Source organism: Orcinus orca, chromosome 1, assembly GCF_937001465.1.
Source record: "Orcinus orca chromosome 1, mOrcOrc1.1, whole genome shotgun sequence".
NCBI lineage: Eukaryota > Metazoa > Chordata > Mammalia > Artiodactyla > Delphinidae > Orcinus > Orcinus orca.
In genome coordinates, this window is record NC_064559.1 from 167341951 (window position 1) to 167365189 (window position 23239).

A 23239-nucleotide genomic window follows, 5' to 3' on the forward strand; every position below is an offset into this window, starting at 1 on the left:
GGACCTGCCCGAGCCACACCGCTGGCCCTGAGGATCACGATGTTACCAGGGAGGGCGGCGAAGGACTGGGAGGGAGGAGGCACTCCTTCCTGCCAAGAACTGAGGACCTGACAGAAGGCCTTTGCCCCCTCTTGGAGATTGGACCTCACCCTTGAACCCTCCTCCTCCGTTCTTTTCATTTTCCTTTTTTTGGGGGTTGGCTTCAAATTATCTTATTTTGTTTACATTGCACCCAAGTTTCACGGTACAAAAGACTTGCAGGTGCAAATATGTCCCGCCTTCATTAACTTCCCCTCCCTTTTTAATTTATGTGATTTCAATTTTCCTTCCCTGTACTGTTAATTAGGGGACCCTCTAATCAGTGCCATTATCACAGTGGTATTCATGTTTAGGAAAGCCGCTAAACAAATGCTTGCAAAATTGCTAAATGGCTAATTAATGTCTGTTAATTAAGAAAATTGCTCATGGTAACAAACCATGCCGTTGCTGGCAGCCGCTAGAAAGACACACACTTGTTGAAATTAGTAGCGTGGCAGGTAGGGGAACATCTGCTCCGCGGAGCTTTTGGGAAGTGAGCAGCCCCTCACTTGGCCGAGGAGCTCCAGGCCTGTCCTGGGCATGGCCCCCTCGCCTCTCTCTGCACACCTCTCTCTGTCTCCATGCCCGCCGGCCTGAGCCCACCCCTCCGCCCTCTCCCAGCTCTGGGCTTTGCTTCCAGAGCCAGCAGCAGGCTGCGCAGCCTGGCTTCGAGGGAGGAGGCTGAGGAAGAAAACCCTGCCTGGGTCTCTCAAAGAGCCCTTCTCCCTCTCTTTCTTAATGAAACCACACTCATCCCCCACGCGTGTTTTGAATTTTTCTCAATTTCCAAGGGCAGCAGCACAGCCCCCAGTGCAAAGAGTGAATTAGGGTGTGCCCTCATCAGCAGGACGGCCCCCCACTCCCAACGTCCCGAGTGGGCAGCAGGGCACTTCCCTGACTGGATTTTCATGCTTTTTGACTGTGACCCACAGTAGAAAATACATTTGACACAGTGACCCAGTACACACACACGTATATTTATAAACAGAGATTAATGAAAAGTATCTGCCTTAAAACACACAAGGCTGTCCAATATTTTCTATTCTTTTTTTAAAATTTATGTATTTATTTATTTTTGTCTGTGTTGGGTCTTCGTTGCTGCACACGGGCTTTGTCTAGCTGCGGCGAGCGGGGGCTACTCTTTGTTGCGGTGCGTGGGGTGCTTCTCGTTGCGATGGCTTCTCTTGTTGCGGAGCACGGGCTCTAGGTGCGCGGGCTTCAGTAGTTGTGGCCCACGGGCTCAGTAGTTGTGGTTCGCTGGCTCTAGAGCGCAGGCTCAGTAGTCGCAGCACACAGGCTTAGTTGCTCCGCGGCATGTGGGATCTTTGCGGACCAGGGCTCGAACCTGTGTCCCCTGCATCGGCAGGCGGATTCTTAACCACTGCGCCACCAGGGAAGCCCTCTATTCTGATTTTTATCGTGTTCCGTGTTTTTAAAAACAATGACTGCAACCCACTGAATTGATTTCACCATCCACTAATGAGCTGCAGCCCACGGTTTGACCAACTCCGTGGTTTAAGGGAACTCATCTGCTCATCTCTTCTGTGGGGAGTCGAGGCCAGCATAGCCCAGGGCTTCAGGGGTCAGCTTGGGATGGGGGTTGCTGGAATGGAGAGCCCTGTCCCACTGCTCCCGCACACACCCGCTCAGGTCTGGCTGCAGGGGTCAGGGTCAGCCTTGGACCCATTGGGCTTCTCCTGTCTCTACCATCTACCGGTTATGTGGCCATGGCCAAATCTCCTCATCCCTTGAGACTCAGTTTCGTCATTGGTGGAAATAGGAATGCGAAACCCATGTCACGGGACCAGTTGCAAGTGAAGGCGTGTTAATGAGTGCGCTGAGTGGGCGCCCGGTGACCGTCTCCTCCTCTTGTCCCCCATGTGTTCAGTCTCTGGCACCACCTCGCTCCTCCTGTCTGTTCCCATTCATCCATCAGGGCCCCTCCCCTCGGTAGACTGGTCACCCGGTCCTGGCCCACGACCCAGGACCCGTCTCCATCTACCCAGCCCGGGAGCTCCCAGAGGGCAGGGCCTCCCGGTCCTTCCGCAGCCGCAGCCCCCCTCCCCGGGGGCGGCTCGTGGGTGCCCTGCAGGGTGGGTCAGTTTCTGTGCGTCCCTGCACTCCGCCCCCATCTCAATCAACGTATTTAACATGGCAAACTCCGCTGCAACGGCCCGCCCCCGTGTGCTTCCACAAAGGAGCTTGATTTTATTTGTCGTGCCTGTAAGTCCCCCGTGAATGTGTTTATCAGCTTCTCTCCCTCCTGCCCGCCATTCACACCGTTGAGCCGGCGACCCAAGCAGCAGCTTGCACCTCCCCGCCAACCAGAGCCCTCCGCCTGCACGCCCGCCCGCCCTTCGTTTTGGTTTAATTTTTGTTCTTTTAAGCTTCTCCTGCGCTTCTCCATGTGCTGTGATCTATAACCTGCCTCTACTGTCTGGCCTCACAGGGTCCTCCGGGGTCACAGCCCTCGCCGCACGCACAGCCTCCACCTCACAATCCCAGCAGCATGATGGGACCCCACAGTCAGGTAAACGCACTGTGGCTCGCCCGCCCGCCGGGGGGCGCGGGGCACCAGGAGGACAGAGCCAGCAGAGGAAAAACAAAAATCAAAATGTGCTCTAGCCATTGCCTTTGAGGAGATTTGACCAAGGAGATTTTTCCCCCCCCCCAAAATATATCTTTTTTTCCTAAAGATAGTCTTCATTCCTTGGACATCACATCCCGCTTGGATATGAAACCAAAAGAAAAGGAAAACTATTTCTGTGACCTTGTCAGCGGCCTTTGCGTTTTTGTCTTTTCCTCTCACTTTTGGTTTGGTTTTTGAGTTTGGTTAACCATTGTTTGTAACCAAAGCTGCATCCCTGGCCTTTTCTTTGTGCACTCTCGCTGCTGAGAAAGCTTTCTTGCCCGTTCCCCTGCGCCCCACCCCCACCCCCTGCATTGAGTTAGGGCGCCCGCTGTACCCTCACTGTTTTCATTGTGTACCTCCTCCCCCGCGCTCCCCTTCCCCACCCCCATTGTCAGTGTTGTGAGTGCGTGTGAGCGCGCGTCCAGCTTTGTCTGCACGCTTGAAAATTTTCTGTACAAGTCCCTTTCCGATTCTTTCACTTGCCCTTACCAAGAGCAGAGGTCTCCTCCTTTGCCCTGCATTGCTGTAACCGTTCCTCCGCGTCCTGTGCCGGGTCCCAGTTGCTGCCCCGGCAGGCATCCAGAGTAGACCTCCGCCAACAGGTGCAGGGTGTATGCACCTATCACTCCCTCCACCCAAAGGAAGTTTTGCCCGGAGGGAGGAGGCCACCGGGAGGAAGAGAGTTTAAAAGATGACTAGTTGTAACAGAACTGGACTTTGTGGAGAGGAGCGCATTTCTGTCTGTCACCGCTGAGTGCAGGCTGTCATTGAACTAATGCCCTGTAATTGCAGCCTTTTATGTCACCGCGATACGCAGGCGGCCCCCGGCCTCCGATCAGAATGGGAAACCAGGTACTGTACCTTTTCATGTTCTCTCCCCTCACTCGGCCACCCGTGAACCTGGCTGGACTTGGACTCAGCTCACAATCTGAGAGAAGGGCTGGGAGGTGGAGGGACAGTTTTAATGTGGGAGGCTTATAAACAGGTGCCCATGCAGCCCCTCTCAACATTTCACCTGCCTCTACCGGTGGGCTTTGGGCAGCCAGTTCTGGAGCAGCAGGCGGGGAATGCAGGGTTTCCACTATTCTAGAGAAGGTGGTAACGCCCCAGCCCCTCCCTTCCAGCCCCTTCTTGGAAAAGGGTCTTCCTTCTTAATGAAGTTAATTGACAACGTGCATTTTTTCCTGGAAGCTTTTGAGAATTGCCAAGGCTGGTAAATACAATCCTGCTATTAAGGGGAGAAATGGCCAGTAGGAACGCTTAGATCAGGAGCCTGGATGCAGCGAGGAGGACGTTTGTACGTTTTTAAGCAACGTCTGCCTGCTTCCCAGACCCAACTCAGAATAAGAAAGGATTTGTTCATGTAATTAGAAAAGTGGTCTGCTTACGGGGAGGGGTTTTCAGCCTGGAGTTGTGGGCCTTATCCTGGCCCATTAGGGTTGGCAATTCGAGGTGGTCTGGAGAAATCGGTCCCCAGCTGCCCTACCTGATTCAGCCCATCCAGGGGCGGGAAGAGAGCTGCAGAGGTAAAGATGAATTATCTTATTTTTAGGGTAGACAGACTTAAAAGAAACTTTAAATAAAAAATCAGGGAAATTTATTTCCATGCCCATACATCTTTGTATACATAATTCTTAGAGTGACCTTGCAGAAACCCTTCAGAAAGTCTGACCAGCAGTGCCAGTACATCCAGCCCTTGTTGCCTTTGGAGCTGGGAGTTAGGTCACCAGCTAGATTGGCATGACCTGAATGTGATCCCTTTCATTCTCAAGGCTCTGCAAGAAAACTCCTGAGTGAGACAATACAGGGACTATGGAGAGATGCTCATAACCAGGGGACTCCAATTTTAAAGTTAAATAGCCTACCAGTTTCCACTAATTTTTTCTCTCCCAAAATCTTTTCTTTCCCGTTTTCTCTGACATAAAGGGGAAAAATTCGGACAATAATTAAGAGACCCAGCTTTTTTGAGCAAAGAGGGACCCTAGGATATATCATAGATGAGGAAACAGAGGCTCAGGGTGGAGCAGTGACTTCCTTAAGCATCTCAGTGAGCTGGGCTCATGTCAGTCTGCAGCTCCCGGCCCAGTGCTGTTTCCTCTCCACCTCGCCAGGTTCAGTTAGCTTTCGTAGGTGTAAAAGTGCTGCCCCTTGCCTTTGATTCTAACAGGCCATCAAGTGGGCCTTCTCCGCCATCACATGCACGGACCCCAGCAGCAACTTTCCCTCCTGCCCACCCAGGGCTCTCCTTAGCCCAGACTGGCCTCTGCCCCAGGGACGGAACAGATGCTTCCTTATCATAATTGTGGCCCTTCCTCCAGCAATTAAGGGACACGAGAGAAGACGTTTGTTTCTATTTATCAATTAAGCATGAGCAAGTACCCAAGAGGGCACATGGAGAATAAATCCATCATCTGTACCTCGCATTACAAATCAGTCGGGCCAGCCTCCCCACCACTCCCCCATTGGAAATCTATACCGATTTCCAGCTTCCTGTGGACTCAAGACATTTCTTTCCTCCAAGTGGGGATGTGTCCCTGTCCCAGGAACTGCCCCTGGGCATCTCTTGGAGAGTGCCTCAGTTGGGGCTGCTGGTTCCACAGAAGCCTCTATGCCACCCATTAGCTCAGCCTTCCCCAGGGCAGGAGGAGGAAGCAGAAGCAGCTCAGGCCCACGTGACCTCCTGGGTTAGGGCAATGAGAAGGGCACTTAGGGAGACTGGGAGCTCAGGGTCGTTGACCTGGCCCTAAAGCCTTGCAAGGCCGTCCTCCATCTGCCTCCCTGGCTAGGGGTTTGGAGCCTTGTACAGAGAGCATTGTGGTGTTTCAACCCAGGGTAGGTGGGTAGGCGGTGAGCAGTGGGGTTCAGCAGGGTTAAGGAGAGGAAGGCTAGAGTCTGGGGTTGTCAGGCAGCCCTGACATCACATCCCAGCGGAGCCCCTACCGCACCCAACCCATGGACTCAGGCACACAGCTGAATGACCCAGCAGATTCTGGAGGGATTTGTCCGTTCACTGGGCAGACACTTCCTGCGCCTGCCCCGTGGTGCTGTAAGCGAGGCGCTGGCCTAGTTCCAGGAGCCTGTGGGACGGCCCCAGAGCACCTCTCTCCCCAGCAGGCCCCCAGGGTGCGTGCACGGCTTGTGCTTGCAGTCCCATGTATAAGCCGTTACTTTTCTCCTTTCTCGCGCCCGAGGGCTTCAGCCCTGCAGTGCGGCCCCTTTCACCTTGCTTGTTGTGCTCCTTCCTTCCCTGGTAGACGAGGCCCAGTGGCCTCACTTCAGGGTCACTCCAGTGAAGGAAGTGACTCCTGGGTCCCTTCTGGGCCTCCGGGAAGCCCTGCTCTGCTCCTGAGTTCTGACACACAGCAGGGTTGGGGGAACCCAAGGAAGAGCCTCCGGCCAGAGCTGGTGGTCAACACTGGGCTACCTGGAGAGGAAGTGGTTGTCCAACCCCCCGCGGCCGCTCCATCAGAGTTAGATGGGGGCTTACCAAGGCCCGGGGTGGGGGTCTCCCAGCACCTCAACATCCCAAGAGCCCCCAAACCAAACAGCCTCAGTGGCAGGTCTTCCTGTGTCCTCTCGGAGTCCTGAAACCAGGCTCGAGAAGTATCCCAAACCCCCAAGTGGGCAGACACAAACCAGCCAGGTGACTGAGAGCTTGGGAACTCGGGGGAGGAAGCAGAGCTGGGAGAAAGCAGGAGGTCGGAACAGCTGAAACCCGGGGCCACAGAGAGAGACTCTCCGCAGCCCCAGGCAGATGGAAGCGGCAGGTGCCGGATGCCACTGCTCAAGCAGCATGGCCCTCCCAGAAGCCTCCCCTCCCCAGACACGCGCACACACCCCGTTCTGAAGCTGAACAGTGAGAAGCTGTCCCTTTGTTTCCCACCACCTCATTCCAGAACTGGTTTGGAGTTTCCTGTTGGGCCATCCGCTCCCCACTCGGCCATCATCCCCACAGCACAGTCGGGGCTGGGGGACCCGGGCGAAGCAGGGGGCGGGGGTGGAGGTCCCCGTCACAGGTGCCCAGCTTTCACAGAGGCTTTCCTCTCCAAGCCGAGGGCCCGTGCTTAGTCCTAAGGCGTGGGGTTCTAAAAGCGAAGTTCCCTTTCCCTCCCCGTCCCCCAGCTCTGCTTTCCTCCTTTTTCATATTGCAGCTGAAATAACTTCAGTCTCAAATAAATCGCTTTGAAGGGGTTTTCGTAGCCGGTGTGCCAGGCGTTCACTCAGGAGACCGCTGGCCCCGTCCTCATCTTCTCTGTAGTAGTCACACCAGCACGCGCCACGGGCACCAGGCTTTGGGTGGCAGGTTGTCACTCGGCATCCTGCTCACCCTCTCCTAGAGGCCTCCTCCTCCACCCCTGGGGTCCAGAGTCCTGGGTGTTCTTCCTGGCTCTGCCAGCAGGTGACTGAGGGCTGACTGGGGGCCCTCAGGCCTCTGGACCTCAGCTCCCTCATCTAAATCCCAAAAGCCACCTCCTCCCCTGCCCCCTTGAAGAAGGACCTCCCACGGTGGCAGGATTTTAGCTAGTGGGTCTCACGGGTCCCCACAGTTGGGAGTTGGGGATAAAACGAGTTACATCTCCACTCTCCACGAGGCAAAGGAGAGACAGGGTTTGGCCTAAACTGCATCAGCTGGAGTTTGGGTGGTAAAAGGGAGGGAGGGAGCAGTGCTGCCTCTGAGGGGGGTGTGGCTGGTGGCCCGGCCAGAGTGTGCCTGGGCTCTGGCAGGTGCACAGACCTGCCGAGACGGCAGCGCTGGGCCGTGGTTCCTCTCCCGAAGACGAAGCACCCATGCTGACCCACCCGTGCTGCAGTTTTCCATAACACCAGCTGGAGCTGACTGCTGCTGCCCGGGGACCCCCCAGCCGGCGGGCAGCAGGAGCGGTCTCGGGGAGGCCATGGGTGGCCCTAAATGGTCAGGTGGGGAGCCTGGGCAGGCAGGTGCATTCCCCTCTGTCCCCAGCTCCGGGGAGCAGCCTCTCACCTCGGGTCTTACGTCTCTTTCAGCCTCCGGGAGGAGTTCCTGGGACACAGCCACTGCTGCCCAATTCCATGGATCCCACGCGACAACAAGGTAGACAAGGCAGGGTGGGCCACGGGTGGGGGGGGGCACCAGGAGGGGCTTCCCCCCACCACTGTCTGCCTCCACCTCCTGCCACTCACGGCTTACCCGCTCTGTCACGCAGGGCACCCCAACATGGGAGGATCAATGCAGAGAATGAACCCTCCCCGAGGCATGGGGCCTATGGGGCCCGGCCCACAGGTAACTGACCGCCTGTCTGTCTGTTCATCTCCCGGCCATCTGTGTGCACCCACCTTCTCTCCTCTTTCCAAGTCTGTTAGTCTTTCCACGTCTCGCAGCTTGGAGGGGTGAGGGGAGAGGGCGTGACCAGGGCCCCAGTGGCCCGTTCTGCCCACAGCTGGGCAGCTCACCTGGCAGAGTTGAGGGGACCCCCAGCGAGCTGGGGAAGAGGAGCATTTGGGAGCCTTCCGTGGGAGGGATTTGAGGAATTTGGAAGGCAGGGGTCTATGTCCGCGAGCAGCGGTGTGGGTCCCCAAAGCTTCCTCCCACCTTTGGGAGGTAGGGTGGGCCTGAGCTGGCTCAACGGTCACAGTTTGTTGGGACCCAAGGCAGGATATTGCATTATTCTGCCTGCAGCTCACCAGTTGTCTGACTTTGGACGAATCACTTTCACCTCGGTGGCCCCAGCAGGCTCAGCGTCCCCCCCAGTCCAGTGGGGGGTGAATCTGTAGCCGTGGTTCTTGGTGGTACCATCCAGCTGCGAGGAGCCAGGCTGGCCAGGGCCCCGGTGCTCCCTTCCACTCAGAGTTTTTGCCATTTTCATATACCAAGCTCCTGCCTAAGCTTTCTTTTGCCCAGAGGGGCTCCACTGCCAAAAAGGACAGTTTAGAAACCTCCAGAGGAAATTATCTCAAGTGCCCTGCCCACCCCTTTATAGCAGCAGCACAGTGGTCACTCCTTGGGGTGCAGCTCCGTACCCACAGGTCCCGGGTCCCACAGCACCATCGGGCAGGGGCCTGGCAGGCCATCCCTGTTCCAGCACCTTCTCACAGTTGGCTCCCGCTCTTCTGAGTGTTTGAGCATGGCTCTGGGTCCTGCAGGTGCCGTGGCAGAGAGTTTGTGCTCTGCCCTCCTTGGGAATTCTCCGGTATCTGACTATCTAAAGCCAGAAGTCTGAGTAAGGAGAAGGGGCATTTCACAGTGAGAGCAGGAGGATTTTGTTCGAGGGTGTTCCTTCCCTTCTTTTCTGCCCTGCCTGGAGGCCTGCTTGTCTCTCCCACTCCTGCTTGTCAGTGTCGGGATGCTCTGGGCCCCTGCACAGGTTTCCGGTTCCCTGGGCGTGAGGTCATGCCCCCACTCACGCACACAAGCCTCCCTTTTGGAGGAAGAGGCGTCTGCCACACCCCACGGCCCTCCACTCTGTCTGGAATTGTATTTACAGCACACCCAGCTGCCGCGGTCTTCTCGGTGATGGCTGCAACATCTGTGGCGTTGAAAGATTTTTAGGGAGGTCCTTGTCTTTCGTCGGCCCCTTAATCCTAAGAGGAAGCAAGCCCACACCAATTGCAGCTCCAGTTTTCTTTTCTTTCCTCAAATCCCCCAGAGCTTGTGTTTTCACCAGCTCCTTTTAAGCTCCCGGAGTGGCCCCTTCCTGCCGGGCGGCCGGCTTGAGCTGACCTCCGCAGGAACCCGTGGGAGGGGTGGCAGGGTCTGAAAGCCAAGCGTTCCCTCTCCTGAGTCAGAAACTCTCAGATTCCTCAGCCACACACTGGAGATCCTCTTGGTGTGGAAATCAGCAGTGGCCTTGGACTTCCAGGATGTCTGGGGGGTTGGGGGGGGGGTGTCTAGGGGACACAAGAGGATGGAGTACCCCACCACCCACCCCTCTTGATTCTTGGAGACTGTGCATCTGTAAAATGGAAGGAGACCAGTACTTCCTTGTACGGTTGCTGAAAGGAGGAGGCTCAAGTTCTTGGCGTGATGCTTGGCCCAGGGTAGCCTCTTAGGAAGCAGTTCGTGTTTTCCAACTTGAGGCCTTAAAACCAGTGTTCAGGACTCGAGCTGCTTGGGTTTGGTGATTGCTTCGTGTTTTCTTTTATTTTTTCTGGCAAAGGCCATTAACAGCTTGTTAAGTCTGTAGTAATACTGAGGTTCCGGAAGCTGGGAATGGGTAATTACCAGACGGACCGAGGGCAGAGTGTCCCGAAGTCTAGGACTTCCTCCTGGCTTAGTGGGAGTTTCGTCGTGTCCATGTCCTTGAGCAGCAGTCTGGCACACTCTCATGGCACGTTTAAAGAGGGTGGTCCTGAAGGCCGAGGTCTTGCTGAGAGGGGCCCTCCTGGCCTCACCAAGCAGGGTACAGGGGTGGAGCTCTCGTAGGCTCGGAGGTTGGTGCCCAGAGGGGAGGGAGAGGCTAGCCCTGCATTGAGGCCAGCTGACCCTTTCCACCCAGCCAACCTCAGGGGCTCTGAAAACATCTCTCCTTTTTTTTTTTTTCTTTTTTTCTGGTTTTATTGAGATATAATTAAGATACGGCACTGTGTAAGTTTAAGGTATACAGCATAATGATTTGACTTACATACATCATGAAATGGTTACCACGATAAGTTTAGTGAACATCCATCATCTTATATTGATACAGAATTAGGAAATAGAAAAAAATGGTTTTTCCTTGTGATGAGAGCTCTTAGGACTTACTCGTAACAATTTTCACGTATAACGTAGAGCAGTGCTCATTCTGTTTATCGTGATGTATGTTGCATCCCTAGTACTTAATTATCTTGGAATTGGAAGTTCGTGCCTTTTGACTGTCTCCATCCAATCCTCCCCCCCACCTCCTCAGCCCCACCTGCTGCCAATGGTAACCACAAATCTGATCTCTTTTTCTATGAGTTCATTTGTTTTGAAGTACAATTGACCTACAACACTGTGTTAGTTCCTGTTACACAACGTAGTGATTCAGTATTTCTGGACATTTCAAAATGATTGCCACAATAAGTCTAGTTACTATGATGGTGTCACCATACAACGATATTATATAGTTACTGACTCTGTTCCTCACACCATACATTTCACACCCATGACTCATTTTATTTTGCAACTGGATGTTTCTACCTCTTAATCTCCTTCACTTATTTGTTTCCTCCCCCCGCCCCCCGCCCTCCTCCCCTCTGGCAACCACCCATTTGTTCTCTGTATCTGTAACTACTTCTGTTTTGTTACGTTTGTTCATTTGCTTTGGTTTTTAGATTCCACATATGAATGAAGTCATACAGTATTTGTCTGTCCTTATCAGACTTATTTCACTTAGCATGATGCCCTCAAGGTCCATCCATGTTGTCACAAATGGCAAGCTTTCAGTCTTTTTTATGGCTGAATGATATTCCTGTGTGTGTGTGTGTGTGTGTGTGTGTGTGTGTGTGTGTGTGTGTGTGTGTGTGTGTGTGTGTGTGTGTGTACCACATTTCCTTTATCCAAGATGAATGGATAGGTTGCTTCCGTATCTTGGCTATTGTAAAAAATGATGCAGTGAACATAGGGGTGCATGTATCTTTTCTAATTAGTGTTTCTGTTTCCTTCCTTTCCCATATCATGTGTGCCCCTCTGGGTAGGGTGCAGTATTAAATTCCAGAGCCAAACCTCCCTTAGAGCAATCTGGACGTCCTCACCAGCCCCCTCACTGGGGGCAGAAAGACCTGGCCTTGAGTGAGCCTGGGCCTGGGCAAGATTGGGGTATGAGATGGATTGCAGGTTCTGGGGTCAGCCAAGGAGTGGGCGTCATAGAGCCTGGAAGTTTTAGACCCCCAAGCTGAGGGTAGGGAGAGGACAGGACCTACCCCCCAAGCCCTTTCTCTCTGTCCCCTGAGGGCGCTGCCCTGATCACTCAGAGTGGACAGGAGACGGATGAGCTTAGTGCTAGGAACACCGTCCTGGCCTCAGCTCAGCCTGTTTGGGCCTCCAGTCCCTCATCTGCAAAATGGGTGTCCGGGTGATGACCTCACAGGGCTCACCGTGGGGCTGCGTGAAACAACAGCTGTGAGACAGACCGCAGCACAAGGCTCCGCAAAGCATTGCACGGATCCCATTCCCTCCTTAGAACCTGGGCCCAGGGAGGGAGCCCTGTCTCTGCCATGCCTGGACTGTTAAGAAAGGTGACCAAGCCCCTTCAGGCAGTCTTTAGTAAGCACCACTGCATGCACGGGGCCGTGCTGAGACTGGACACAGAGGTGGGAAACTTTCAGCCCGTTATTCCAGGTGGAGAATAACATTGCTAATAGTGGGACCACTCTAGAACTTTCTGAACAAAGAATAGGTACAGTGTGGTCTTGGGGTTACTTTATAGGTTTCAAAACCGAATGGAGTAACATCATACTTTCTGAGGTTGTGTATCATTTTGGCCTAAATGTCACAAAGGAACCAGCAAACTAGGCATCACCCTGCCCTTTGCCCTCAGTTCCTCAGGCAGATCTTATTCTGGTTTTGTGAAGCAGCCAGTGGCGAAAAGGAGGTAGTATTTCCACTTAATTGTATTCTCCCTTTAACGAATTATGCCTGTGCCCGTGTCAGGTGGGAACTTCTGGCTCAGTGTTTCAAAAGTGAATCCTGTTGGTGTGAGGCTGAAGCCGGCAGGGCTCTGAGGGCTCCCGCGGAAGCCACTTGCAGCGCGTCTGGGATTCCGGTTGGGGTGGGGTCAGCACAGCCTAGCATCAGATCGCCAACCTGGCTTGTCTGCGTTTGAGAACGTTCGGGCGAAGGATAATCCACCATCCCTAGAGACAGGGCTGTGCCACCAGGAGAAGCTGCATCTCCCCCCTGAGCCAGGACAGTCCGAGCTCAGTGCCTCTGAGCAGAGACCCCAGAAGGAGACGGAAGGATCGTAAGCCAGGCCAGGGCACCCTGGGCTGGGGAGGAGAGAGTGGAGCCACTCAAGGCACTTCCCCGGTGGCTCCTCGGAGACCTCCCAGTGGGGCTGGCCAGGCTGCTATGTGATTAGAGGTGGTGGAGGGCCGGCCCAAAGCCCAGGAAACTGCCCAGCAACCTGGAGACCCCTTTGACAGGTCTGTCCTAAAGACTGTTCTTTGGGGCCCCAGGCAACATCAAAAAAGAGCCCCTGTGCCGAGGAGTTGCAGGAAGCAGAAGCAGGCCCCAGCCCCTGCCAGCTGCAGGGTGCCTTTCTGCATCACCGTGGACCTTGCCCAAGAGCGCAGAGCTGAGACCAAGAGGGTGGGGCCTGACCCTTTATAGTTTCTGACCACGGATCAGCCCCCCTGCCCAGGGTCTGGGGCGCCCTCGTCGGGACAAGGTGTGAGTGTGGGGAGGTAGACAGACGCACTCACGCGCACACCCCTGTGGGTGTGGCCGGCTCCACGGCTGCACCAGGGACTCCTCCCAGGTCTCCAGCGGCCCCGTCCCTGCAGAGTAGTGCTGAGGACAGGAAGAGGGGGTGTCTGGCTACGGCCACACCTCAGAAGCCAGTGCTGCGGGCAGGTGGGCACTGGGAGAAGAGAGAACCATTTCTACTGAGTCCGTGAGGCTGTGCTTCTAAGCCCTCCCATCCTCTGTGGAAAGGCCAGGGTCTCTGATTTGAAAACTTGCCTCCAAAACCTGACTGTCAGCCTTACTTTCCCCCCTGATTTACTGTGTGGCCTTGGGTGAGCCTTGGGCTTCTCTGGGCCTCCAGCTTGGCATCTGTGAAGTGGGGGCATGTAAGTGGCCATCGGGGTCTAGGCCTCTGCAGGAGGGAGGACCTGGCAGGCCCGCTCCCTCCTGGGCAGTGGCCGTGCTGGCTTTCAGGAGGCTCCTGAGGGGGTCGGGTTAGGGCAGCAGGTGGTGCCCCCGGAGCCTCCCCTGAGGGGCTGCATGTCCAGATGTCTTTCAGGAGTGAGCACCCTGCTTCATCTCCTCCTCGCCACACTCTGCTGCCACGTCCTGGGCTCCCGCCGGCCCCCAGGCCAGCCTTCCACTCCATCCCCACAGTGCCGGCCGCTCTCCTGGGTGTGAGAGAGAGCAGGAAGCAGCTGCAGCCCCTGGAGGAGATCGCACTCTATCTGGAGGACCTTTCTGATTGGCCAGGCTGCACGCAGTGGAAGAGTGGGCTGCCTCGGGAGGTGGTGAGCTTCCTGTTCTGGAGCAGCGGAAGCGAGGCTGAGATTTGTACAGGGGATTTAGTAACTGCACGTGGGCTTAGAAAGGGCCCTTTAAGACCTCATGCTTAAGGCAGCATTAAAGGCTTTGGCGTTTGCTCTGCTAACATCCCAAATCAGTACACACCTCTGAGGGCTGAGGGAGCATTTCAGAGCCATCATTTCATTTGATCCTCACACGGCCCTGTAAGGGTGGGGACTCTTTGTCCCCATCTTATGGACGAGGCAGCACAGTGGAGGGGTTGCAGCTCTGAAGCCATGATCATAGCTGCACGAGGGGCCGTCACTCTGCTTCTGCACCTCAGTGTCTTAATCTTTAAAGTGGGGATAGTAGTGAGGTTGTGGTGGTTAAATGTAGGTGATACTAAGCCCGTAGCACAGCCTGGCACGGAGGAAGCATTGTTATTTTTGTGGTTTGCCCAGAGTCAGGTTGTGCTGGGGCAGGCTCTCCATGTTCTGACCTCAAATCGGTGGCTCTGCTCACCACGCGTGGCATTGTCCGTAGGGAGGGACTGGCCCCTTTGTTCACTGATCTTGCGGCACATTTGCTCCAGGGCAGGTGAGTGTCTTCTGGCCCAGGGACTCAGCCCTGAGCAGGCACGGGGGATGCTGGCGGCCAGAGGAGCCCTCCGCGGCCACCGTTCCCTCCCTCCCCCTACTGCAGGCCTTGCTGTCTGCCAGCCAGCCTGGCGCTGCTGCAGTCATTGTGCACACCCTGTCTGGACACTCTCACTCCAAACCCCTCTCTGGGTGACCAAGCCAAGGAGGTGGTCCCGAGATGGTCCCCGGCTGGAGAACCTGCCACCAGCCTGATGGCGGCTCTGTTTGTCAGCTCTGGCCCTTGAGCCTCCTGTTGTGTCCCCACTCCCACCCTCCTCCCCACCTCCCAGATGTGTGGTGTAGAGAGCAGACCCTGAGGCTCGCAGATCCAGGATTAAACCCCAGCAGAGACATTAGCTGACTGTGTGAACTTGGGCACATCTTTCTCCCCCCAGACCCTCAGTCTCCTCTTCTATAAAATGGGAATAATACCAGCTTCATGGCATTGTTACAAGGTCCAAACCAGAGACTGTATGTGTTATGTGCTCAGTAAAAAATGGCCAATGCTGGCTGTTCCTTTGCCATCAAAATTCCACCAACCTGCTACTTTCTTCTACAAAGGCAGAGCTCAAGCTACAACCAGCCTCATGTTACTTTCCATTCGTTCACTTCTTCACTCCGTTGATGATTCAGCGCCCAGTCTGTGCCAGCTGATGTGTGCAGTGACGGGGGATATGAAGATCAGTAGGATAGAGTTCCCGCCTTCCAAAGGGGTTCAGAGTCCAGTGGGAGAGATGGACATGTGGCCACGATCATAAGCCAGAGTGCTGCAGGCCATTGGGGGAGGACATTACAAGGCACTCTGGGAGTGACTAGGATGGAGCAGTTAACCCCATGGGATGGAGCAGGGAAGGCCTCACAGAGGAGGTGCTGTTTGAGCTGGGTATTGGAGGATGTGTAGGAGCCTGCCAAGTGGAGAAGGGAGGCAAGATATTTATTCCTGCGAAGAAAATAGCTCTGGAAGAGGCGAGTCGGGGAGCAGTGGTGAAGGAGATGAGCCAGCTGAAAGGCCTGGGTGCCTGGTTCAGTGGCTCTGACCCATCCCACTGCCGTGGGGGGTTGTGCCGAGCTGAGTTGGGACTCCTGCAAGTTTCCAAGTTTTGTGTAGACTCTTCTCTTAAATGGAACAGTGATTCCCTTGAGCAGGGAGACAGAGTTTTCCCTCCTGCTCCTCCAGTACTGTGCCTGTTGAGGGCCGCACGTGCTGACACCTGCATCGGGTGACGATATGGAGGGACAGCCCAGACCCGGGGCGGGGTGGGGTCTGCAGATGCCCAGCCGCGGGACAGGCCTTTTGGGAGTGTGCCTCCCCTCCCATGTGCAGACTCAGCCCTGCCCCCAGCCTGCTGGCTGTTTCTTCTCCCCAGATTTCTAAGGTGGGTGGTGGTCACCAGCTGGTCCTATTACTGAGTCTCTTCCCCTTTTCTGCCTGAGTCCTGAGGGCAGGTGCCAACCAGCATCATGAGCTGCTTCCTGGATGCCTATGTGCTTTCGGGAGACCCATCCTGAAGCCCTTGAAGTTGCATCTAAAGCTGGGACTGTTCCTTTGTGCTGGCTTGTCCTTGTGGTCCTGTCAGTTGGTTCCCACCCAGCTTTTTTTTTTTTTTTTTTTTTTTTTTTGCGGTACGTGGGCCTCTCACTGCTGTGGCCTCTCCTGTTACGGAGCACAGGCTCCGGACGCGCAGGCTCAGCGGCCATGCCTCACAGGCCCAGCCGCTCCACGGCATGCGGGATCCTCCTGGACTGGGGCACGAACCCGTGTCCCCTGCATCAGCAGGCAGCCTCTCAACCACTGCGCCACCAGGGAAGCCCCCACCCAGCATTTTTTTAATGAATGTATAACTTTCTCATCAGATCCCTTTCACAGACTAACTCTCTCGCTTATGTTCTGTTTGTTTTTCCCCCTCCTTCTCTCTCCGGTTCCCCTTCTCCTTCTCATAGACTGACGCTTGGTTATCGTTGCAGAATTACGGCAGCGGCATGAGACCACCACCCAACTCCCTTGGCCCCGCCATGCCCGGGATTAACATGTAAGGCCAACCACCCTGCTGGCGGCTCAGAGCCCATGGCTTTCCCCGCCCTTTGCTCCCCCTGAGAGACTTGTGATGGGAGTAATTACTGGCACCTCTCTGGACCTCAGTCTCTCATCAGTAAAGTGAGGATGTTGAGCATACCGGTGATGAGACCTCATACACCCCCCTATAGTGCTTGTCTGTGCCAGGCAGTCTTCCAAGCTTGCGACATGGATTAGTTCACCTGATCTTCATGATAACCCTGTGAGGTGCTTACTATTATCCCCTGTTGACAGATGGGGTAACTGAGGGCACAGAGAGGTGGGGTAACTGAGGGCACAGAGAGGTGAAGTAACTTGCCCAGGCTCACACAGCTCTGAGTGGCAGGGTCAAGATTTGAAGCCCTGTACGGTTGATCACTCTTTCAGGGACTTCAGTGGTATAGCCCCTTTGTGGTAGTTGATCCCTATGAGAATCTCTGTATTCTCTTTCTAGGAAAATGCATGTGCAGAGGAAATATTATTTTCACAAATTTCGCACATAATTTATAGGAATCTATAGATTTCTACCCACGGAACTACACATTATTACCCCAGAACAGCTCTAGGAGTGTATGAAGGCTTCCTGTTAGTGATTTCAGCCCTCTTGTTCTGACCCTGCTGGCACTACCCCCTTGGTGCTTATAGCATCATTTTTCATTGTCTCCATCTCTCTCTCCCTCTCTCAGGGGCCCGGGAGCTGGCAGACCCTGGCCCAATCCTAACAGTGCTAACTCAGTGAGTACCCAGGTTGGCGGGGGGAGGCGCTGTCTGCTAGGGACTGCGTTCTAGGGAGCAGGGTGGTTCCTGTCCCCAGGTTGGAGGTGTCATGGGGAATGGGATGCAGCAGGATTCCACCTGATGCCTTCAAGGAGAAGCCCACCTGTAAGGCGAAGCTTGGGAGTATCATGCTGGGGCCATCAGGGGCTCTCCCCGCTGCTCTGCAGAAGCTGAGGTGTGAGCTGCGAGCCGGGCTCAGAGCCCTGTCCACGTAGAGGCTCCTGCCAACCTCCTCTTCCTTGGCAGGGCTGGCTTCCAGCGCTCAGAGGAAGGCGCTGGGAAGGGGCTTAGCACAGACAGTGCCGGGCAGGAGGCCGGGGGTGGGGGAAGCGCTCACTTTCCTGTCCTAGAACTGGAGGGTCTCCCGTGCCTATGGCCCCCCAAGGCTCCCTGCCAAGGCTCTCAGGATCGGTTCAGCATAGGAACTGGACTTGGCTCACATCCCTGGCCCCCCTAGAGACACTAACCAGGTGGCTCAGTGTGTTTCCCATCAAGAGTGGGGTTGTGTCCCCCAAAGGATTTGGAAGGTAGAGCACTCATTGCCTGTCAGGGGAGGTGTCTGAGGTGTCGTCCCCCTCTTGTTTCTAGATTCCATATTCCTCCTCATCACCCGGCACCTACGTGGTAAGTGTGCAGGTTTGGGGCATCGCGTGTCTAACCTCGTGACTGTGTGTACAAGAGTGCGTGGGGTGGGGGGGCCCTGTCTCTTTCCTCTCACAACATGTTCTGAGCACAGATTCCAAACTGTGCTAGAACTTGCGGTCAGTATTCAGGTGTCTGTACTTTCTGGTGGCCCAGAAGCCCCCAAACAAGACCCAGAGTTGGGACCCCCATTCGGGGGACTGACCAGTAGGCCAGTCAGCTTCCACTACAGGCCTCTGGTTTCACCGGTCCCCACGTGTATGAGCACACGCACGCCCACAGCTGCCTCTTGGTTTAAAGAAAGGAAAGGGGGAACCCAGTTCCCCCAAGCCTTAAACACCCGGGCCCCGGGTGAGCACTGGCTGCTGACGTGGCTGGAGCTCAGTGGCCTCTCCCAACGTGTGTCATCACCATGGGCTTTTTACCGTGGGTTTCTGATGTCAGTTTTTATCTCATCTCCAGGGACCCCCTGGTGGTGGCGGGCCCCCAGGAACACCCATCATGCCTAGTCCTGCAGGTAAGAAGGCTGGGGGAGGGGTGCCGCTGAGGGAGTAGGGAGTCCTGGAGGGGCCTGGGTGCAGAGCCAGGGCTTGCAAGCCGCTCTTCCTGAGCAGTGCGCCCCCCACCCGGCGTCTTGGCACCAGGGATTTAGTGGGCAGGAGGCCCCGGTGCCACTGACCTGCCATGTGGCCTCAGCCGGGTCACTCCTCATCTCCAGTGAAAGGACAGGGCAGAGCAAGGAGATCCGGAAACAAGGCGTCTCACTGCTTTCGGCTCCCGCTGGCCAGAGAGAATCCTGTCCTGGTTGTCATTTCTCTAGATGACTGAGAAGGGGCTTTTGGGTTCTGGCATCCTGGGACCAGGACTCTACAGCGTGATGCCTCTTGAGTGTCTAGAGCTATTGGCTTCTGGTCCTCTGTATCAAAGATCCCTTTTCCCTTTTCTTTAATCAGAAGAGGGCATGTGCGCACACCCACACCACACACACACACACACACACACAGCATCACAACTGTGTTTTTTCCCAGCTAAGAGTAGCGTATCGTCAACTAGAAGGAATTCAACATACTATCTTTACCCACCCCCAAAATAAAAAGTGAGAGGTAGTTGGATCTCTGCCCGAGAAATACTGGTGCCTGCTCCTGATATAAACATGTTAGCTGATTTCCTAAGGAGACTTGGCTGGCTAATTGGGGACACGGAGGAGTCCCTCTCTCCCATCCCCTCAGCTCCCTGTAGCAGGGCAGCTGCTCAGTGGCAGGGGTGGCTCTGGCGGTGACCGTGATATTCCCGCTCCTGTTCCCTCTTTTTGCTGCTGCATTTTTATGAGCTGCATGACCTACATTCAGACTGGGTCACATTAAACCACTCCATATGTTACTGCGTCGCCAGCACCATCCCTGCCTCTCTCTCCTGCCCCATCAGCTTGGCAGGGCGGCCCCATCAGCTTGTGGTGTTTCTCTTTCCCCGTTTGACTAACACTGCCGGGCGGGGTTGGGGGGAGAGCACAGGTGGTGGTCTGGCCGCCCCTGCATTGCCAGGCAGTGTCTGGGGACCAGATTTGGTTTGAGATGGGGGAGACGGCTTTGCCACGTCCACGTTGCTATCCAGGCACCCTGAAATCCTTCCTTTCAGGGTCGAGTGGTTTTCACAGTTGAATTTTCTGCGATTAAAAACTTTGTGAATCTTCATTAAATACAAATTAGCCAGAAAATGGTGGTACTTAGAGGAAATTTTAGGTGATAAAATACAAAAGAATGAGTTCAAGTGCCATGAGTTTGTTTTAATTAAGAAGTGAATTAATCACCCCGACTTGCGGGTTTCCACTGTTCTACAGATTCAACAAATTCCAGTGACAACATCTACACAATGATTAACCCGGTGCCGCCTGGAGGCAGCCGGTCCAACGTAAGTCAGCTTCTAATAATTTACACATCAGGTACTGCGACAGATCCGACTGACCTCGTCGGCTGAGCGGAAACAGGCTTAGCTGATGGCAGCCATTTGTTACCAAAGATGGATAAAATAAACCATCAGAAAAGTGATTGACTCTTGGGCAGCTTGGTTCCCATTTCATAGCTGGCAGCGGGTGGGAGAGAAGCGGGTGGGCTGATGCGCACACCTCTGGTCAGAGCGGGGCACCCAGCCTCACGGTGGGGCCCCCTGCTGGCCCGAGCCGGCTGTGGACGGGGAAGAGCAGCAGGCTGCAGGTGGGCCTGGGCCGGCCCCTGCTCGGCCGACTGTCTGTGCACCTGGGCGATGTCTCAGGTCCGTATCCTTGGCCGTGGAGCTTTGGGGGGAGGCCCCCGGGGGCCTGCCTGCTGTGTGCCTCTGGGAGCCCTCAGACCCCCCCATCTTGTAACCTCTCTGCCTCTGCTCGGGCCCTTCCCTCATCTAGAAGCCACTTGCTCCCTTCTTGGCCTCTCGGAAGTCCCAACCTGTAATGATGTTGTCGCTCAAATTCCACTTGTTCTGATTCCTGCTCACCTACTCCCTCTCGTGTTCCCGCGCCCATGTCAGGACTGGACTGTGCAGTGGCGGCCTGTCTCCCTCTCCCGGCTGGGAGCTCCCTAAGGACAGGGCTGGTCTGACCCACAGACAACCCTTCCTTGCCAGGTGGGGGAGGCGAGTCCCACTGGCCTTGCCCTCCGGGAGCTCAGGGTCTGGAAAGGAGGCTGTCATGTGACCACATCAGTAGTTTGTGGGCTGCAGAGCCAGAGGGTGGGCTTGTGGCCCCAGGGTTGGCTCGGGCCCTTAGGGATGCACAGTTTGGTTTTGCCAGTTCGGTTCCTGATGTGCCTCCTGAATCACCCCATGTGTTAAATCCTGATTATGGGCTGCCCTGTGCTGGCCGCTGCGCGTGTTTCATCCTCCAGCAGCCTCTGGGTGAGGGTCATTGCCCTGCCTCCTGGGGGTGCCGAGAGGGACCTTACCCGGGGTCCTGGGACCGAGAAGTGTGGGAACCTCGCTCCTCAACTGCTGCTCCACCACCATCTCTCCCCCTCTCCTGGGCAGCCAGCATCTCCCATAGCCCCTGCCTCTCCCTAGGGTGGCCAGCCATTTGGATTTTAGCAAGGAAAGCCCTGTGTCTTGGGAGATGACTTCCCAGGACACAAAAATGCTGGGTTTTGGTAATGGATGCAGGTTGGGCAGAAAAGTGTAAGACCCATATAGTGGTCCCAAAGACAGGACTGAGCACATGAAAGTGGCATAGACTCCCCACTTCCCATGGTTGCCGTCACCATATCTTCCTGAGCACGGATGCCAGCAGTCGTGGTCTGTGGCTCTCAATGATGGACCATCCGTGTTGCATCATTCCGAGGGGTACGACTCGAGCGCGCTGCATCCGGGCCCTGGCGGAGTCCACCTTTGACTCTGCTTGCGGCTTAACTGTTTGTGTCAAGATAGTGCAGTTTTCATTTTTCACATTGTGAGTATCACGATCATGTTTTCTAAGAGCTCAGATAATGAAAATGAGAACGATGAGACCACCAGCACCAGCGTGACCCCGACACCTCCAAAAAAAAAGGGGGGGGCTGAATGAATTTTAATGACAGGTGTGAGGACACATACAACTGGGTCAGGGAGGCAAATAACCAAACCAGAACATACCGGCAAGTGTGCCGAAAAGATGAGAAGGGATGTGGGTGGAAAAAGGGCGGGAGAGCGCATTGTAGACAGAACTGCACAGTCTAGGACGAGATAGGCACATCCTTTTAAATCAATCAAAAGTTTTGTGCATCCTCCAAAGAGACCAGTGCTCAGTGCAAAACAGCGGCTGCCACGTTGGCCGGGGCATGAACACCGTTGGCCCTTGAATGAACACCGTCGCCATGTTGGTCCATGAACTGAGATGGCTCCACGAACAGAGAAGGTTACATTTCCTGACTCAGAGGCTGCCACTAAGTCCTGTGGGTGAACAGAAGGGGGAATTTTGATGACAAGTGTGTTGGTCCTTTACAGTGTGCAGCTGATTCTATTGCATCTTCGAGAAAATCAGGGAGCTTCCTTCATCATATCACATGGTTCATCACACCGTGGCAACAGAAGTCTCCCCAGCTCTTAGGTACTTTGACTTGAAAACTGGAGCTTCAAATCATAATCTTGATTTCTACAAAGAAGATGTTAATGAAACTGCAGAAAACAAATAAAAGATTGTTATTCTCCTTGTCCAAATGCAAACCAGACTTCGCTCGTTTATCTGCATATTTGGCAGACAGTGCAGTTAATTTGGCAAGTTTCATTTAGTCTATAAACTTCTTACCTGCTAAATGCCCCACCTGGTCCCCGACACTGCTGTCAAGGGGGGAGATTTGCTTACCTTTGATAATCCAGCTTTCATAATGAAACGTTTAATTGTCAATTTGCTCAAAACGTGCAGAAGCACTCAGTGAGGTTTTTGAGTTTATAGAAATGGAGAGAGCCTTGGACACACGCCCACAGATGGCTGTTGCTGGCCACAGAGAAGATGTTAAAATGTCAGCCTGCTGTGATGCTCTTCTCTGATTTGGAAATACGATGAGATGAGAATGCAGAAAGGAATGACAGTAAAATAGAAATGTAGTTGCTGCTTCTCCAGAACCGTTTGATGATCTTTAAAGAGGCCATGAGGAACCTAGATGAGGCTGAGTGGCCGGCACTTGAGCTGTTCAGATTCGTAGGGGGTTGTGATAGAGCCTCGTACAGCCAAAGTAATGGCTTACCTTTGGCAGTGAGGCTGCTTGAGGACTCAGAGTGTCACCGGTAAGGGCAGCCAAGTTAGAACTTTCCCAGTTTCTTTATTAAAACTGTAACTTATTTAGAATCCAACTTAGATCTCACAAGTTCAGATTACCTTTGTGCTTTAAAACCAGTTTCCCTAAGAGAGGTTTAATCGATAATGATATCCAGTGTGCTCAGAATGTTTAGAAATGATGGCCATCGTAGGCAGGCATAGCCCATCTGATGAGCTCCTAGATGAAAAGGGCCTGACTGACAAGCAGCTGATCTTCCAAAACCCGCTTGTAGATACTAAGTGGTTGGACATCTTTGGAGAGCTGGAAGCGATTCCTACAGATCCAAAAACCTGAGCACGTAAGCAAAATCCTAAGCACTCCATGTGCAGACGTGGTTTTTTTGTTTTGTTTTTTTGGCTGCTTTGGGTCTTTGCTGCTGCGCGCGGGCTTTCTCTAGTTGGAGCAAGCGGGGGCTACTCTTCGTTGTGGTGCGCGGGCTTCTCCTTGCGGTGGCTCCTCTTGTTGCGCAGCATGGGCTCTAGGCGCACGGGCTTCAGTAGTTGTGGCTCGCGGGCTCTA

At 54.6% G+C, this 23239-nt stretch overlaps 1 protein-coding gene across 14 annotated transcripts in view; it reads left to right on the forward strand.

Moving 5' to 3' along the window:
• Nucleotides 1-23239, forward strand: part of SSBP3 (single stranded DNA binding protein 3) — a 165260-nt gene that overhangs the window by 134551 nt on the left and 7470 nt on the right. For 3 of the 14 annotated variants that reach the window (XM_033435433.2, XM_033435436.2, XM_049711040.1), the window contains 9 exons: nucleotides 2528-2608; nucleotides 3503-3562; nucleotides 7715-7781; nucleotides 7894-7970; nucleotides 16415-16503; nucleotides 17213-17261; nucleotides 17892-17927; nucleotides 18408-18462; nucleotides 19783-19853. In XM_033435433.2, coding sequence (XP_033291324.1) covers nucleotides 2528-2608; nucleotides 3503-3562; nucleotides 7715-7781; nucleotides 7894-7970; nucleotides 16415-16503; nucleotides 17213-17261; nucleotides 17892-17927; nucleotides 18408-18462; nucleotides 19783-19853 — 585 coding nt within the window. Of the gene's footprint in view, nucleotides 1-2527; nucleotides 2609-3502; nucleotides 3563-7714; nucleotides 7782-7893; nucleotides 7971-16414; nucleotides 16504-17212; nucleotides 17262-17891; nucleotides 17928-18407; nucleotides 18463-19782; nucleotides 19854-21908; nucleotides 22128-23239 lie in introns of those variants that run through there. The other 11 variants (XM_033435440.2, XM_033435437.2, XM_049711042.1 and 8 more) reach the window with 6 other exon arrangements.